Below are 15,764 nucleotides of genomic sequence, written 5' to 3'. Positions count from 1 at the left end.
ATTTGTATTTTCTTCCATTTCAGTACATGCACTTTGTTTCGGTTTCATCTTATCCATAAAAGCTGCATCTTTCAAAGCCTGGAAATAACACCATCTAGCTACTGTCATCATGTTCTTCCTTCAGAACAGGTGTGGTTTGGCTATGATGCTGTGACGTTTCCTCAGTAAAAGCAATGTTGCCTACCTGCTCCCTGCCTGTGTACGCCACTACTGATGCAGCACTGCTGTCAAAATGTGCTCATACAACAGATGACACAGGCCAGTTAGCCCGCTTCTCCCTGGGCTCATTTGCAAGCAAACTGGACAAGTGTGGTTATTGCCCACTTTTTCTGTAAGTGCATTCCCAATTGTAGCTATTGTTCACTCTGCAATTACATTGCTGTGCCGTGAAAGGCTCTGGAAGGCCACACAGGGGTAGCAGCAATTTCTAGACAAGGTTCACTCCAAGGCAGCAAACAGGAACAGAAACCTGGGAGAATGAAAAGCTGAAGGACTCAATTTATTTTTTCAACCAATTGAATAACTGTATTATTAAATTAAATTAAAAGCAGCGCTATGGCAATTTTGCCAAAGTTGGGGTGTGAGGTCTGAGCACCAAGTCAGAGGGTTTTATTCTGCTTCTATTGAATACGTCTGTATACGGAACTCAGCCATTTATGGTCAGAAACAAAATACAGACACAATAATTAAACCACAAAACAGAGTGACAAGAAAACCAGAGTTGATACTCATTCCCAAGTTTAAGTAAAGGTTATTTCAGCTGAGTTTCCTTTCAAGTAGCTACAAGCTGCAGCAAATCAAATGTGGGAAATAAATATGACTCATAGGAAATGCTTATTTATGCTGCGTAGTTTGTTCTTCTAGCGCATGGAAATACACTGCGTTTGAGACTGCTGCTGCAGATCAAATGGGAATTAGGAGTTTAAAACTGAGGCAGATAGTGCCTGAAAAAACAAACAAACAAAAAAACCCAACAACAACAACAAAATCACAGCAGGTGTCTACAGAATAATATTTCCTCAATAGTGCTGCCCAATGGCCAATGGAAGTTGGAATTGCTGTCATGGTGAACTCTACCTATAGCTGCCACCATTATTTTTTCAAAGAAAGGATTTGCAACCACATGTGGAATAGAGGTAGCTTTGCCACTAAAAACTACCTTTTCAAAACAGGGAACACAAGAAGTAATTCAATGGCTGAAACAAGCCCAATCTTAAGCGTAGAAAAGAGCCCATGACACTTGTGGTTGGTCTGCTCCCAGACATAGATGACAAGCCTCACGCTTTATTGAGCCAAAATCCTGAATAAGATGACAAAAATTCCAAAGCACGTTGATGTAGTAATTTATGTGGTTCTTGAGCACAAGGCTGTGAAAACATAATTAGGTAGTCTCTTATCAAATGAAATGAATAAAAACTATAAAACAAAATGATGAGGCACTATATTTAGAAGAAAATTCATTTGATTATCACATCAGAGCCATGATATTTCAGATCATACTGTCAGCTTAATTGGTTACAATTTATGTAGGTTTGATAAAACCAGCTGAGCAGTTAATAATGTAGGAAGTTGCGCTTCATGTATTCAAAAGCAGTTAGCCTTTTTGCTCTGACAGAGGAACTTGAAAACCCTTGTGCTGAACACATGGTGAACTGTGTGAGGCTAATGACTCGAATTATTTGTTATTTTGGGTTCCTGATGATGCCTGTCATCACAGTGTCTGAGGACTCAACACATACCAAAAGCTGACAGGAGAATTTCCAGTAACAGAGAAATAGCATTGCCTTCATCTCATTTGTAACTCTTCCACAGTGTTTGGTACCATCTCTTTCCTGATGTCCAAATGGTTTCTAATGCCCATAGCTCCCAACTAGCTCTGTATGGTCTCCTGCATGCATGCCTCAGAGTAGATGTCATTGGAGTCTCAGGGAGTTTTAGGGATTTCTGACATCCTGTCTGAGATTTCCAGAAGGAATGCATTTCAGTGGTACTTCTTTTAAATGCTGCAATTCATTCATAGTAGGTCTTACGACATATAGCCACTATAAACAAGAAAAAGCCTAGTAACTGTATCCCATCTTCACACTTCACTGATTCCTTCATATCTGACATCTTCAGGAGGCTTCTTGCCTTTAGAAGCTTCATTTGAGGAGTGTGGACCCAAAAATAATGTCCAACTGAGGAATTCACTGAGAAGTTTAGTTCTTACAAAATCTGTCAAGAGCAGCACTGGTGGAAGCATAGGGGATTCTCTGTTAAAGAGTCTGACAATGAAAGTACAGGGCTAACTAATCAACAGAGTGATTACAGGAAGGCAGATACTAAAAACACACTCATTTTTTAAAAAATAGGTTCAGCTTGCTAAGCAAACACATAGGTCACTCTGAAAGTAATGCCTCCTATTTATTTCCATGGAAACTACGACAGATCCAAAGAGCACAATAACACTTTTTGAAAGATCAAATTCTCAGCTACAAAACATGATTTTTCAACATAGTCACCACCCGTATCTAATTCATATGGATCAGCTGTTTGAGACTCCCTTCATTTTGTAGTGTGTCAGCTGTGTGTGGCCATCTGGAACATGGTTTGCCTTTCTTTCACATTGCTGTCGCCACTGCTGAAACGCACCACCCACTGTCTCATTGTCTCATTGTGCTCACATCCACTGGTTGGTCTCTAGAAATGCTCAGCAAGTACCGATGAATGTCAGTGGGTGCCATTTTTTCAGCATGGAGGAATTTAGTGACACACCTTTGCTTCATATGCACTTCCATGTCAGACTCCATTTTGTCAGACTGCCCCTCTACTGCAGTCTGTCGCATGGCAACAAAATGCGATGGGATACTGGTGGAAAGGTTCAGCCTCTGCTACCATACCACCAATATTCACCTTTGGCATAGTGGGGTAACATAACAAAATAGAAGGCATTACTTTTGGAGCAGTCTTTTGGTGCCTTTCTCTCATTCTGAAGACTGATGGCTCTTGTCTGTGAAAGGAGCAGAGATTTGCAGGACCACCCTGCTAGTGTGAGAAGTACTTTCTTACTTCAAAGTCATTAATGGGTCCATGTGAGAGGCTCAGTGAAGAAATTTCTTCTGTATATTAGTTGAGGTCTGTTGACCTCCGCATGTCTGCAGACTCTCAGAGAGAGCCCTGAACACAGCAATGGCAGAGTAGTAAATAATATGATCACATTCTAAAAATTAATAGAGACTTCCTGCCACACTCAGACCCAAGGGAAAAATGAGAGCTCTTTGAGTTACTACTTTGTGCTTGTCTCTTCCAGTAATAAAAGCACTCTGCTTGAAGACACAGCTTGGCACAGAAATGTTTTGCATATTTTATGCTTTGAAAAAAGTACAAGTATCCATTCTTGTAGCTTCCTTCAGAGCAAAATGTTTTCTGATTTTACAGCGCTTGCTTTGAAGCTGTTAGTTTTCAAAACCACAAAACACAATAATTTTCTGTGTAACAACTTCATATGGAAGTATTTGTTGTTCTTTAGAACATATCTTGTTCTTTCCTCAGTAAAATTAGTCTACAAATGCAGACATTTAAGCTATCCTAGGCGTTTAGAAAGCAGAGTCTCTCCAGCCAGTTTTCCTGCTCGCTTCCACCATTTAATAAGTGAATGTGAAGGCAACCTCTCCTTGAGTTGCAAAGGCCTACGAATATCATGCTGAGGCTTGAGGCATTTCAGCAGTGGAAGAGAAGAGACTCGGATTCCAATGGACAGCTGAAGGGATGAACTCAGTTTTTACTTTAAAATCCAGAAACACTGGGAAAGAAAACATGAGTAACTTTCTTTCTTTTTTTTTTTTTTTTACATAGCTCCTCTGAAATTAAATTGTTTCCTGGGGATCCCAGTTTTCTCTCTTAAAATAAAATTCCAACTCTTCCATTTTAAATTTTGAAAGGATGACATAAGTAGACTTGTAGTAGTTTAACCATGTTCTTTTGGTTTACCTGAGCTTAGAAATAAGACACAGTCACTGAAAAGTGTATCAGAACAGTGACATAAAGAGAAGTATGTAACTGCTGTTCAGCTGAGATGTGTCTTAAAAGCAGTATATAGCATGAAACTGTAATTAACATCCATAGTACTCAGTGGGAAAAATTATAATGTGTATTTTTAGCTCAGAGTAATTGCCTTTTTTTTTGTAAATAATTAATAGCAACACCAAGGAAAGTCTTTTAAGTATGGATATAAGAGCTCTGTCCTCTAAGGGACTTCTGTTTCTTTCCCTTCCTCTCTCTTTCTTCTCCAAGTGATGCCAATCTCCATAGCTGCTCTGCTGACAAGAGTCCTCATTTTTTGTGAGGCAAATTATTCTGATATGCTACAGAGGAGGTAATGTTGCAAGGAATGCAAAGCCTAAGCTGCCCTGGGAAGCTCTTTCTAGCTGTTTGTTCCCTGAGAATTCGCTTTTGTACCTGACAACAGAACTAGTGCTCATTTGGCAGTTAAGCCACTCTGCCCAGAAGAGTTCCAGACAAGGGATAATCTATGAGTACCAGCTGTGTGTTTCACACACCTTAAACAAGACAGGCATCCTGTTAGAAACAGCCCTGACATGGCTTAGCAACCTTGTCTGACCAAACTCTAAGTAGGTATGTGATTGGGATTGCAATGAGAGCTTTCTCCAAACACATCCAGAAAGCAATGCCAGCAGTGCTGCCTGTATGTCCACGACAAGGAATTTTTTTATTTTTTTTTAACTTCAAGGCAGTAAATTTCCCTTTTTGCCTTTTGAGAAGTTTCTTCAGTAGCTGTATGAAGGTCTACTTCAAGAGGAAAGACTGGACTACATTAGCTGATGGCTTAGGCCCTTTGAAACTACAGCCCAGTGTTCAGACTCCATGGTCCTTCAAGATACTCTTATAAGTGCTTGTTACGTAAATGTCCACTTTTCAGGACAAAAAACACAGAGGGGTATAGAATGTAGAAAGAACCCAAATATTCTATATTTTATGTCTTCAATTAATACACACTATATTTAGGAGAAATGGCAGTTTGTGCTGTCACATTTTCATTTGCAATCACCATGCTAGTTACCTTCTGAGATATCTCCACAATCAGTAACAAATCACAGCCATGGCATGCTCCATTTATTACAAATTAATGCTTCATAGCATGGCTTACTCCATAAGACATATATTTAGCTGATTAGTGTGTGCTATTATGTTGCTATTTTATTCTGTGTATGTTTCACTTGTGCATGTAATGGGCGTGTGGAAAAGGAGCAGCAAAAAAAAAAAATTGGAGGTGAGAAAAGGAAACTGAATAATATTTGTATAATAAACCGAGTTGCACCTAACATCTTCTACAGTTCTGTGGAAAAAAATATCATTATAACAAAGCAGAGTATGCTAATGGACTATTTATAGGTGATAGATCAGCAGCAAGAGATGACTACAGGAATATCTTAACTGATAAGCACTCTGTGACCTTCACAGGATCCAGCTTTATGACATCTTACTAATTATATCCCTCCCACAAACTGTTAAGACTCACAGCTATGATTGTAGCCTCTCCTTATTTCCTAGTTTGGTGAAAGAGTAAAACCAAAGATATTTAACTGAAGTTACTTTAAAGTACAAATTATAAAGGATTGAATTTGTAAATAATGGACCAACCTACTGTTCTTCAGTTCTTTATTTTTGTTGATGAGTTTGCAGTATAAAACTGAGCAGGACAACATGGATCAAAAATTAAACAAAATTGATGATATTGACTTGCCATTTACTGAAACTATGCCTTGGAAAATGACAATGTTAGAAGGAAGTGTTAGAAATAATTGTTGTACTTATAAAACCTCTGGTATTTTTGATACATTTCCGTATGTTTTTTGATACTTTTATGATATTGCATTATAGAATTGCAGCATAATGAAAATTATCCAGAGAATTTGGAGTTATTACAACAGCTTCAGTGCTTATCTATAGAGTGCCATGAGAAACATAAAAATACTAACAAAGGGAAGTCCCTCAACTGTGAATATCTGAAGAGTTTATTGTACTAATGTGAGAGATAATTCATTTCCAAACTATGAAAGCCAAACAATGTACCCATTTATCACTATGCACTCTGAACAGACATATTCAATTGACCAATCAATGTACCATTCTTTAGAGAGCATCACATCCAAATGATGGTCAATAACCTCTTCTTGGACATGAAGCAAAGTATCAGGCAGATGTGAATGTGAGCTTCTCGCAAATAGAGATAATCTTCACTAGCTTGGAATGGTCAGTCTCAAAACAATTCAGTGACTACCTCACATTTTATATGAGGTTGCAGGACATGACTAAAATAACCGAACATATGAATATCTTACATGGGGGATTATCCTTAGATTTGGTACCTTTCCAGGCCACTGGATGTGGCATACAGTTGATTTGCATTTCAATATTATGTAGAATTCATGCATATACTTAGTTCAGCACTGCAATCAAAACCAAACTTCTAACTTCCAGTGAGTGCTGTGCCTGGAAGTCTTCTAGAAGTCATCGTTTTATGATGACTTGATATGTTTAAATGATCTGTGACTTTACTATCCAAACTCTAGAAAGTGGTATTTCTCACATTAACCAGATAAATACATAAATGGCAATCATATTTAGCATCTCTGCAGTAGCATCTGGAATCAGAAATATCCAGCTGTTTATCTCCTGGGAGAGATACCTCTAATCAATCACTTCTCCTTGCAAGGGTAATTAGTTAATGGCTGAACATGTGTAACTTCTGATCACCTCCTGCTCCCAGCAGGACTATGTTATTTCACACAGCCATTCCCTCTTACAATCCTCCTGTACTTCAGGGCCCCCTACACCCTTTGCTCCTTTCTGCCCTCCCCACAAGCAATGTGATCTGCCATCCCATCTGTGTCACCATCAGAACCCAGTAACCAATGCAACATCAAAAGAAGCATGGAGAAAACAATGACTTCATAATGACCTTACAACTTTCAGGATGCCTTCTACTTTACTGACCTTCCTGTAGAAATCTTTTCCGTATAGGGAATGTCTGTGCATGCTCTAATTGTTTCTTTCAGATGCTCCGTAAGCTAATAATAGAATAACAATTTTAAATACTGAAAACAGCAATCGTCTGAGACAAAACATGGAGTTGAATTTCTATCTAAATATCTCTTACAGAGAAAAAAATCTTTAAAGCCTGGCATTAAAAATTCATATTTCTCTGGGCACTCCTTTAGTGTGATGACTACGATGTTACATTTTACAAAATGTTAATTTTCCTTTTCCCAAGTTTCCCAAAGAGAAAGGCTGTTATTTCTTTTAAAATAACAGGCACATTATGACACAGCAGGGTAAAAGCAAGAAAAAACTAAACACATTTTCCTTCTAAATGGCATATTTATGCTGTACATTAAAAAATATATTAATGCTGCAGAGCGTTTTGAGACAATTCACTCAGATAATATGCCATTTCCTTTAAGATTGCTGGACCATAGCACTTCTGTGTTCACAAAATCTTTCTGCATTGCTTTTTTTTTGTTTGTTCTTCTGCGTTAGTGTTAGTAAATTCCAGACAATGCTCTTTTACTCATCCTAGCTCTTCTGTTTCTCACCTTAGCTCTTCTGTTTCTCTTCGTGATAAAAAGGACTTGTGTCAATAGGCAACAGTTGGCAATTGAGATGACTACTATCTGACACAAGTTTTGATTGAAACTCCTCTATAAAGTTGAACATTCATTATAACTTCCTGATATATCCTTATTGACTAAGGCTTGTCAAAGAAAATCAGATGATAATTTCATGAATGGAAACGATCATCCTTTTTTTTTTTTTTGTGGCTCAGAATGTAGAACAGAAATTTATTGGCTTTGTTTGAAATCAGGCGCAAATAATTCTGAAATCTGTGTTAAAGTGCAAGGTTGGGGTAATCCCAAACATGAATACAGGCTGGGCAATAAGTGAAGGATTGATACTGCAGAGAAGGACATAGAGGTACAGGTGGACAAAATGTTCAGTATGAACTGGCAGCGTATGCCCAAAGCCCAGAAAGCAAACCACATCAATAGAAGTATAGCTAGTAGGGCAGAGAAGGTGATTCTCCCCCTCTATTCCACTTTCATGAGACTCCACCTGCAGTACTATGTTCAGCCCTGGGGAGTGCATCCAGACATATGATCAGAGGACTGGAACACCTCTTCTACAAAGACATGCTGAGAGGGTTGGGGTTATTCAGCCTATAGTAGAGAAGGCCCCGGTACACCTTTAGGTAGTTTCCAGTACCTAAAGAAGGCCTATGGGAAAAGATGGGGAGGGACTCTTCATTGAGGCGTATAGTGATAGAACAAAGGGTAATGGCTTTTAACTAAAAGAGTGTTGATTTAGATTAAATTATGAGGAAATTATTAACTCAGAGTGTTGTGATGCATCAGAACAAGTTGCCCAGAGAAGCTGTGGATTCCCCATCCTTGGAAGTGTTCAAGACCAAGTTAGACAGCGCTTTGGGCTATCTGGTGTAGTGAAAAGTGTCCCTGTTCATGGCAGAGGGGTTGGAATTGGATGATTTTCAGGTCTTTTCCAAACCAAACCATTCTACTGCAATTCTATGATTCTAAAGTGATGAATATAACCTTTTTTAGAAACTAAGATGAATTATGAGTTGTAGTGCTGATCACAGATTAGCACCTCAATCCGTAGGTATCTGGTGCTGTTTGCAGTAACTGAGAGTCCCTCTTTGGTCTCCAGCTGTCACTCCAGAGGAGCAAAGATCTTCTTGAGGTCCCATATCATATATATGAGCACCACATAGATATGTTGCATGTCCTTGGTCTCCATAAGTGGCATTGGGTGCATTTGTGTGACAAAATCATTGGAGGCACTAGTACGTTAGTTTTGAATTACAGAAATAAAATCATATCCAATCTCTAGCGTTCTAAAGGAGCTTTTTAAAAATACTGACCTACTTCTCCATCATTTTAACATATTTATTTGCATTATAATACATTTATTCGTAGTTAGAGTGTACAAGTCTTGTACTCCATAAAATTAGAACTTGTGCTTGTGAAACAAGGTGGCATTCTTTAGCTGGCTTCAAAATATTCCTAATAGCAAAACACACTGTTTGTTAGGCAGGTTGAAGTACATCATGTATCATCAGATACAGTCTCCTGCATGCTTCATGTTTGAAATAAAGCAGAATTCCAAGGATTATTTGACCTCTTCTTCTACAAATTATATTTTATCTTTGAAATATGGGGTGTGATTCCAGGATCTTCGAAATAATTGGAAACCCATCTTTTGGCATAAAGTTTCTAGATCACCCTGCTTTTCCAAGAGCCATGGAAAGAACCTCTCTTACTCACCTGCTTCTTCCAACTACTGCTCAGCTTTGGGGACAAATTTCAGCTCACTCTTTATGTTCTGAATCTCTGATAAGTTGACAGCAGGACCTGGAAGTTTTCTAGCACCTGGGAGATGCTTCTTGTCTTTTTCCTCTTCTGTAGCAGGAACACTCTGCACAAAAGGATATCAGTCACCTTTCTGCTGCAATAGAAAGCTCTTGAGCATAAGCACAGGTCAATTATTTGAGAAACAGCAAAGGATGATATTACACTAAATGCAATCACAATGAAAACACTAGCAGGGGAGAAGGGTGGAAAGAGATGGATTACTCTGTTGGTTGTTGTCTTGAATCGTTCAAATACATTTTGGAGGAAAAAAAAATAGAAGATGGTCAGTGCAGAGGAATGCAGATCTATCTGTAAATGGACAAGAATTTACACTATCAGCTTGTTAGAATAAATACAAAGGAGTATTAAAAGCAACTGCAGATCTTTCATTTTGGGGGGGAAAAACAGGTGAAGGAATCATTTTTATCATCCATTTTCTTACAGTCTCATAGTTGCTGGCCACCTGGATAGGAAAAACATCATGCATTTCCCCAGATTTGGAAATCAACTATGATAGTAAGCTAACCCCAAAAGCTCTGTCCAGGCTCAGCTTGAGTTGATGTTTAATTTTTCTTAACTTAAGGGATTTTTGCCACTTTATGTTTGAAATGGGCTCGTGTCTAATGGCTGTTTTGCTGGCACTGCAAAAATACAGGCTAAATAGCAGCAATTAAATAGTAAACATTCCAGCTAGCTTCCTGATGGACCATAGCATTTCACCCCTCGGTACTATTGTTCCTCAGTGAGGTAGAGCATGTATTTTAGAAAATTTCTATTCTATACTGAGCAATTTTTTGAAGGCGTAGCTTTGCAGTAGGGAGTTTAAGATTTATCCAGCCTATTCTATATTTTACAGGTAGAGTCAGAGGTGAACAAATATTTTACTGCAAATAATTTCACAATTAAATTATTTTTTCTTTTTAAATTACTCTGTAAATGTCCTCTTGCCATGGGCTTTTTGGTGTTTGGAGTTAATTCAATGTTTAGATTTATTAGCCAGTGATCAGTCAATACCAAATCTTTAATTTTATTTTTAAAATTTCAGAGTTATCTATTGATTATTATTGGTCAGTAAAACCCATTTTTGACCAAGGGACTACATACCAATAAGGAAGCAGTATTTTACAATGTAAAGTGGCAATTAAACAAAGAATTTTAGAAAACCAAGTTTCTTTTTATGTGGTCTTCTATTCTGATTTCTTTTTATCTGAGCTACTTAGAGATCACCATATAAAAGAAAACTGGAGAAATTATATTGCTTGGCTTAGTAGATTTCTACTATTTTTTCCCATTTTTTAGCTAATATGGTATTAGTTATTACAAGCTAACATTTTTTGTTTTGGTCATTTAAGATCCCAGCCAGTAGTCCAGCCCCAGATACCACACGAACTGTTTAATATCTTGCTTATGATCTAACATCTGGGAACAAAACTCAGCAGGAGAATAATTAAATTGACACAGAAACTGTTTGGAGAGATGCACAAAATTGTATCAGTTAAAGGTGTCACGAGCTTGCTTTGCTTCCTTTCACAGCTATACTGCACAGCTTGCTAATTTGAAAAAATCAGAAAGAAACTAACTAACCTGAGCTACCGTCCTGAAAACCCCACAGTTCTTACTAGTTCATAGCATATGTCATATTAAAAAGACTATTTCAAGTCATCTGCAAAGCTGTTCTTTCTTATAGTACAAATGGTGTACACTGTCGATTTAGATGTATGGCAAGAGTTAACAGACACATGCATGGGAATATTCTGAGCGAAGAAAAGTTATTTTCTGAAATTCCCACCTCCCATTTCTTTTGCATGTTAATGTGGTCTTTCCTTTGACCTTCACAAATATGCATTTCCTTTGGACTATACCAACCCTTGGAGTAAGAACCGTACTTCTCTCATTTCCTTTGCCAAGGTTTTAAAATGCAGTGAAAAATGCTAAAGGCTATTAGCAAAAGATATATTTGTCTAAGGCTGCTCTAAAAGACTCATGAGCTATATTGACTGCAAAGCTTAACCAGGGGAGAATGCAGAAAGATAAGTTCACTGATAGCATTTTTATTCTATTCCTATGACAAGAGCTGTTTCTGTAGTCTTTACTCCCATTGGTTTGGTTGAATGTAAAACCAGGACCAAGACCTTTCATTTCATAATGCCTGTCTCATGTATAATATTTACATAATTGTAAAGCAAAGCAATATGCAATTACCCAACCAAATCTAATTTTCAGCACTTGTCATTTATTTTATCTCTCACATACTACCATAATTCACTCATATCACATTAGTTTCTGCTTAAAAATATTAATTCCCTCATCAGTTTAATTACTGTAGAGAGAATGTGTTTTTATTTCCTTCCAGGAAACAGGATGTGCTTAGGTCACTTTCTCTGTTTTGTATTCTTCTGTTTTAAGTCTTCTTAAAAAGAGTTAAATCAGGCTGAATTTGATAAGAATAATTTTCTGTAAACAGAACAATATTAATTTCAAATATGTTGAAATTCAGAAAAGAAAACTTGTATCGTTCATACTGAAAAGGAATTAGGCATTCCTTAACCAAAATTTCCCACTGTATGTGCCTGTACCTAGTCATAGCAGCTGAAGATTTGTCCAAAGCGAACCAGGTTGTTGGATGGGGAAGACTCCTTCCAACCATAGCAGTTCTGCTTCAGCCAGCGTGCGGCACTGAGTCCTGCCAGAGCTGGCCTGGCTGCATGAGTCAATCTGAGCCCTGCTGTCCATGGCTCCAAGGAACATCAGCAGCTCTGGCACAGAAGGACCAGTTCTGAGATGGGGATTACACAGCCAGACTATGCCAACTGGCCAAGGAGCAATAGGCAGCCATCCTAACTTGTGTACTTTTCTTATTTGGAGTATCTCTATTTCTCCACAGTTGGCTTCAGTTGCTTAAAAGTTCATGGTAAACAAGATGATCTAATAACATCCAGAAATATGACATCTGTGATCCTTGTTGGCTAAGGTATAAGCTACACTTCCTATTATAAATTCAGTGTTAAATCCTCCCTGTATATTACAGGTGTCAAAACAGAATTCAGTTTGCCAAGGAGTATTTTCTTCCATCTGCAGGTAAATGGGTTCCCAGTTTCTGGTTTTAATTTGCAAATATTTAGTCTTTACACTCCATTTTTATTTGTTGATAAATAATCCAAAAAGCTTTCCAAATGTCAGGTATGAATTCCTGTCCAATATTGTTAAGCTGCAACAATAAAGTACACCACAGGGCAGCAGGTAGTCATAGAACCTTCCAAAGTCTTGCTATAACTTTACCTGCTGTATTCCTCCAGCTCCAGCCTAAATACTGTTTATGAATTCCTGACAGCAGATATCATCCTGCTGTTGAACAGGACTACACACCCTCAAAATACTTTGAGTTCTTATAGATACTTCAGTAGCAAAAACTGCATATTTACGAAGTGTTTCATAGGTGGTCAGTTACTACCATGAATCACTGCTGTATGTCAGCTGTGGTACCTATGATTGGTAGGTAGTGCAGTAAGATTGATTTAAATGCTTTCTTATATCAATGTCAGGGACTCCCTTGGAAAAAAAAAAAAAAATCAAAAAGCCCCACTGCTTCTTACCTCCTCCACTTCTTCAGGTGTTACTTCTTTTCTTTTATGAGGGTGTCCTGCACCAGGTCTGAATGCTCCCATGGGGATGTTAATATTAGCCTGTCAGGATGAAATTTATAATAATGACTATATATAGACACAGTTGGTTAGTGGCAAAGCTATAAAGGGGTGCAACAGGAGTACAGATGTTATTGTACAGACATTCGTTAACAACACTTCCATGGGAAAGAGGAACACTTCCATCTCCATGATTCTATGATTCTATTTTGAAGATGAAAAGTGAAAAAACAAAGCTACCTAGACATGGGTAGGAGAAACCCAACCGGGGCCCACTTCTCAAATCAACCCAAGCCTGGTCAAACACAAGACAGAGCCTTAGCCCCTGGCTTCAACAGCCTTCCTCCAAATGGTACCTGTATGACTAAAGAACTCTGGGTTTTCATCTGTGAGATATGCCAGTAGCCATAATAATAATGCGGCTTACAATAGATTTTTAAAAACAAAGACTCCTGGAAGGACAGCTTTGTGAAGAATGGCTAAAATGTATCTGTCCTTCTGTGACCCAGACAGGATCATTTTAAAAGTCAAATGGTGTGATCAGCTAAGTGCACAAATTAAACCTATTCTTATCTCATGATCTCTGAAAAGAAGCTGCTCATAGGAAATGTCATCAAAATATCATGACTCCCACTTTGAAAACCAGCGGGTGAATTGGTAATGCCACTGAGCTGAAGCAGAGAGCCTTCAAACAGCGAGCTGCTTTATTGCCATTTACCATCTGACTGATTTGCACAAAATGAGGATGAACAATCCCACCCTTCTGCTCAAATCATGGTCCTGCAGATTGCGCCCAAGTTGGATAACCACAGGAACACAGCCCACAAATGTTCTGGCCATAATTCAGCACCTGATGAATTAAGAATCCAATCGACATGAAATAAGCAGCTTTCTCTTTTATCATTTTTTTTTACATTTCTATTTATGCAAGTCGCTGATTCCATTTCAGTGGGGCTCGCAAATGTCTGTAGAGCCACGTATTTTTGAGACAAAGAGGGATTCGTTTCACATGCTTTTTCACTGAGCATTGGTTTAGATATTGTGAAACCTTTCATCTGCACTCATTAAGTTCCCAGGAGACAGGACATTTTCAGCCTCACAGTACTTAACCCATTATTTCATTTAGGAGTGGAAAAAAACAGCTTTGCTATTTATAATTTTATGCATCTCCCCAGACAGTCTCTGGTACCTCCAGTCAGATGCTTTTTTTGGAATAGGAAACAGCTTAGCACTTTACAGAGAGTGTGGCCACACAGGTTTGCAGAACTGAATCACCAGAGCTATTCCCAGGATGGATCTCTCCTCCTCATTTTGTTTGGGCATCTATTGTTCTTGGAGTCAATAAAAGCAGAAATCAGCCTCCTACAGTCACCCGAGGCTGACCACAAAACTGTAAATCCTTGCATTTCCTCCTGTGATGGACAGATCAACTGTGATTAAAAATGGTTCAGGAAACAAAAGCGAACCAGTAAGTGCCAGACTGCTAATCAAATTAAAGAAGCCATTCTTTGGTCCACTTTAGCATTTTCAGAGTGATCTGTGTCACACTACTGTGGTTTGAACCATTTTACCTGCAATAAATGCATTCAGTTCAGAATTTAGTCAAGATGTATGCAGACATGAAATACTTAGTAAAATGAGCAGCCTTTAAGACACAGTTTAACATTGTCTGGACTTGATAGCACACCACACTATAACACGTGATAAACTTAAATATTTCTAGGATGGAAAGAAAGTACGACTACTTTCCTAGTAGCTCCTGACCAGAGATGCCAGAATACTGAGCCATAAATCTCCACTTAACCCAAGGCTGGTCCATTCTCATGGATAAGCAGTCATGTAAAGCATGAGCAATGAACTGAGTCCTGCATTCCAGTGTAGCTCTGCAAGGGCTGTGTTGTGTTGCAATCAACACAAGTGTATAATTGCACTTTTAAAAATCCTCCTCAGGGCTTTTGTTACCTGGCTGCTGGGATGGAGACAAAAGTCTTGGTGACTTCTTCCTTGTATGACCCCATCCAGCGAAATGCTAAGTAGAACACTTTTCATTCCAAACTTTTGAAGCTGTAAATTATAATTGCTGTAGACAGGCCTCTGTATCTGTGCTCCTTATTTTTAATAATACTGATTCTTATTGAGCTTACATCTTTCTTTCTTTCTGGAAAGTACCTACCATAGTTTGGATGTCATTGCAGTTCTCTTACTGAATAGAAATCTGTCCTAATGTACTCTACTGAAATCTTCCTGAACACTCTGAAGTAAAATATCTATAAGCATGTGGCCCCTTTCTGAGAAGCTGCATCCAACCTTTGTCTTTCTCAAGGCCACCTTCTAAGTTCTGCTGCAACTAGTAACAACTTTATGAACTACGAATGAATGTGGAATGTGTGTCAATTATTTTTGTAAACACTGTTTGTCTCTTGTATTTGTTTGTAGTGGTTGTTGCTCATTTAGAAGTAATCAAAAGCCAAAGCCTTGCTGCATTTTAACCAAAATTGTTTGGGATCATGTTCAGGTATTCAGGAACAAAGGACTTTGAAACAGTTCAAGTGAAACACTGGAACTAATGAAGCACTGCACAGGTTGCCCAGAGAGGTGGTGGATGCTCCATCACTGTAGACATCCAAGGTGAGGCTGGATGGGGCTCTGAGCACCCTGATGTAGCTGTAGGTGCCCCTGCTCATTGAAGGGGAGT

At 38.4% G+C, this 15,764-nt stretch overlaps 1 protein-coding gene and 1 long non-coding RNA gene across 8 annotated transcripts in view; one reads left to right on the top strand and one right to left on the bottom strand.

The window, feature by feature from the left end:
- The window catches only part of SMPX (small muscle protein, X-linked), a 44,433-nt gene that overhangs the window by 22,481 nt on the left and 6,188 nt on the right, over positions 1–15,764 (bottom strand). For 6 of the 7 annotated variants that reach the window (XM_040702190.1, XM_040702186.2, XM_046943372.1 and 3 more), the window contains 2 exons: positions 13,022–13,111; positions 9,342–9,492 (listed from right to left, as the gene is read on the bottom strand). In XM_040702190.1, coding sequence (XP_040558124.1) covers positions 9,355–9,492; positions 13,022–13,111 — 228 coding nt within the window. In that variant the 3' untranslated portion in view covers positions 9,342–9,354. Of the gene's footprint in view, positions 1–5,641; positions 7,071–9,341; positions 9,493–13,021; positions 13,112–15,764 lie in introns of those variants that run through there. The other variant, XM_040702194.2, reaches the window with a different exon arrangement.
- The window catches only part of LOC121109221, a 36,092-nt gene that overhangs the window by 15,651 nt on the left and 4,677 nt on the right, over positions 1–15,764 (top strand). Inside the window, exon 2 of the long non-coding RNA XR_005849356.2 lies at positions 15,585–15,697. This is a non-coding gene — a long non-coding RNA (uncharacterized LOC121109221). The remainder of the gene's footprint in view (positions 1–15,584; positions 15,698–15,764) is intronic.

This window comes from Gallus gallus, chromosome 1, assembly GCF_016699485.2.
Source record: "Gallus gallus isolate bGalGal1 chromosome 1, bGalGal1.mat.broiler.GRCg7b, whole genome shotgun sequence".
NCBI lineage: Eukaryota > Metazoa > Chordata > Aves > Galliformes > Phasianidae > Gallus > Gallus gallus.
This window is presented reverse-complemented; position numbering and strand designations above follow the sequence as displayed.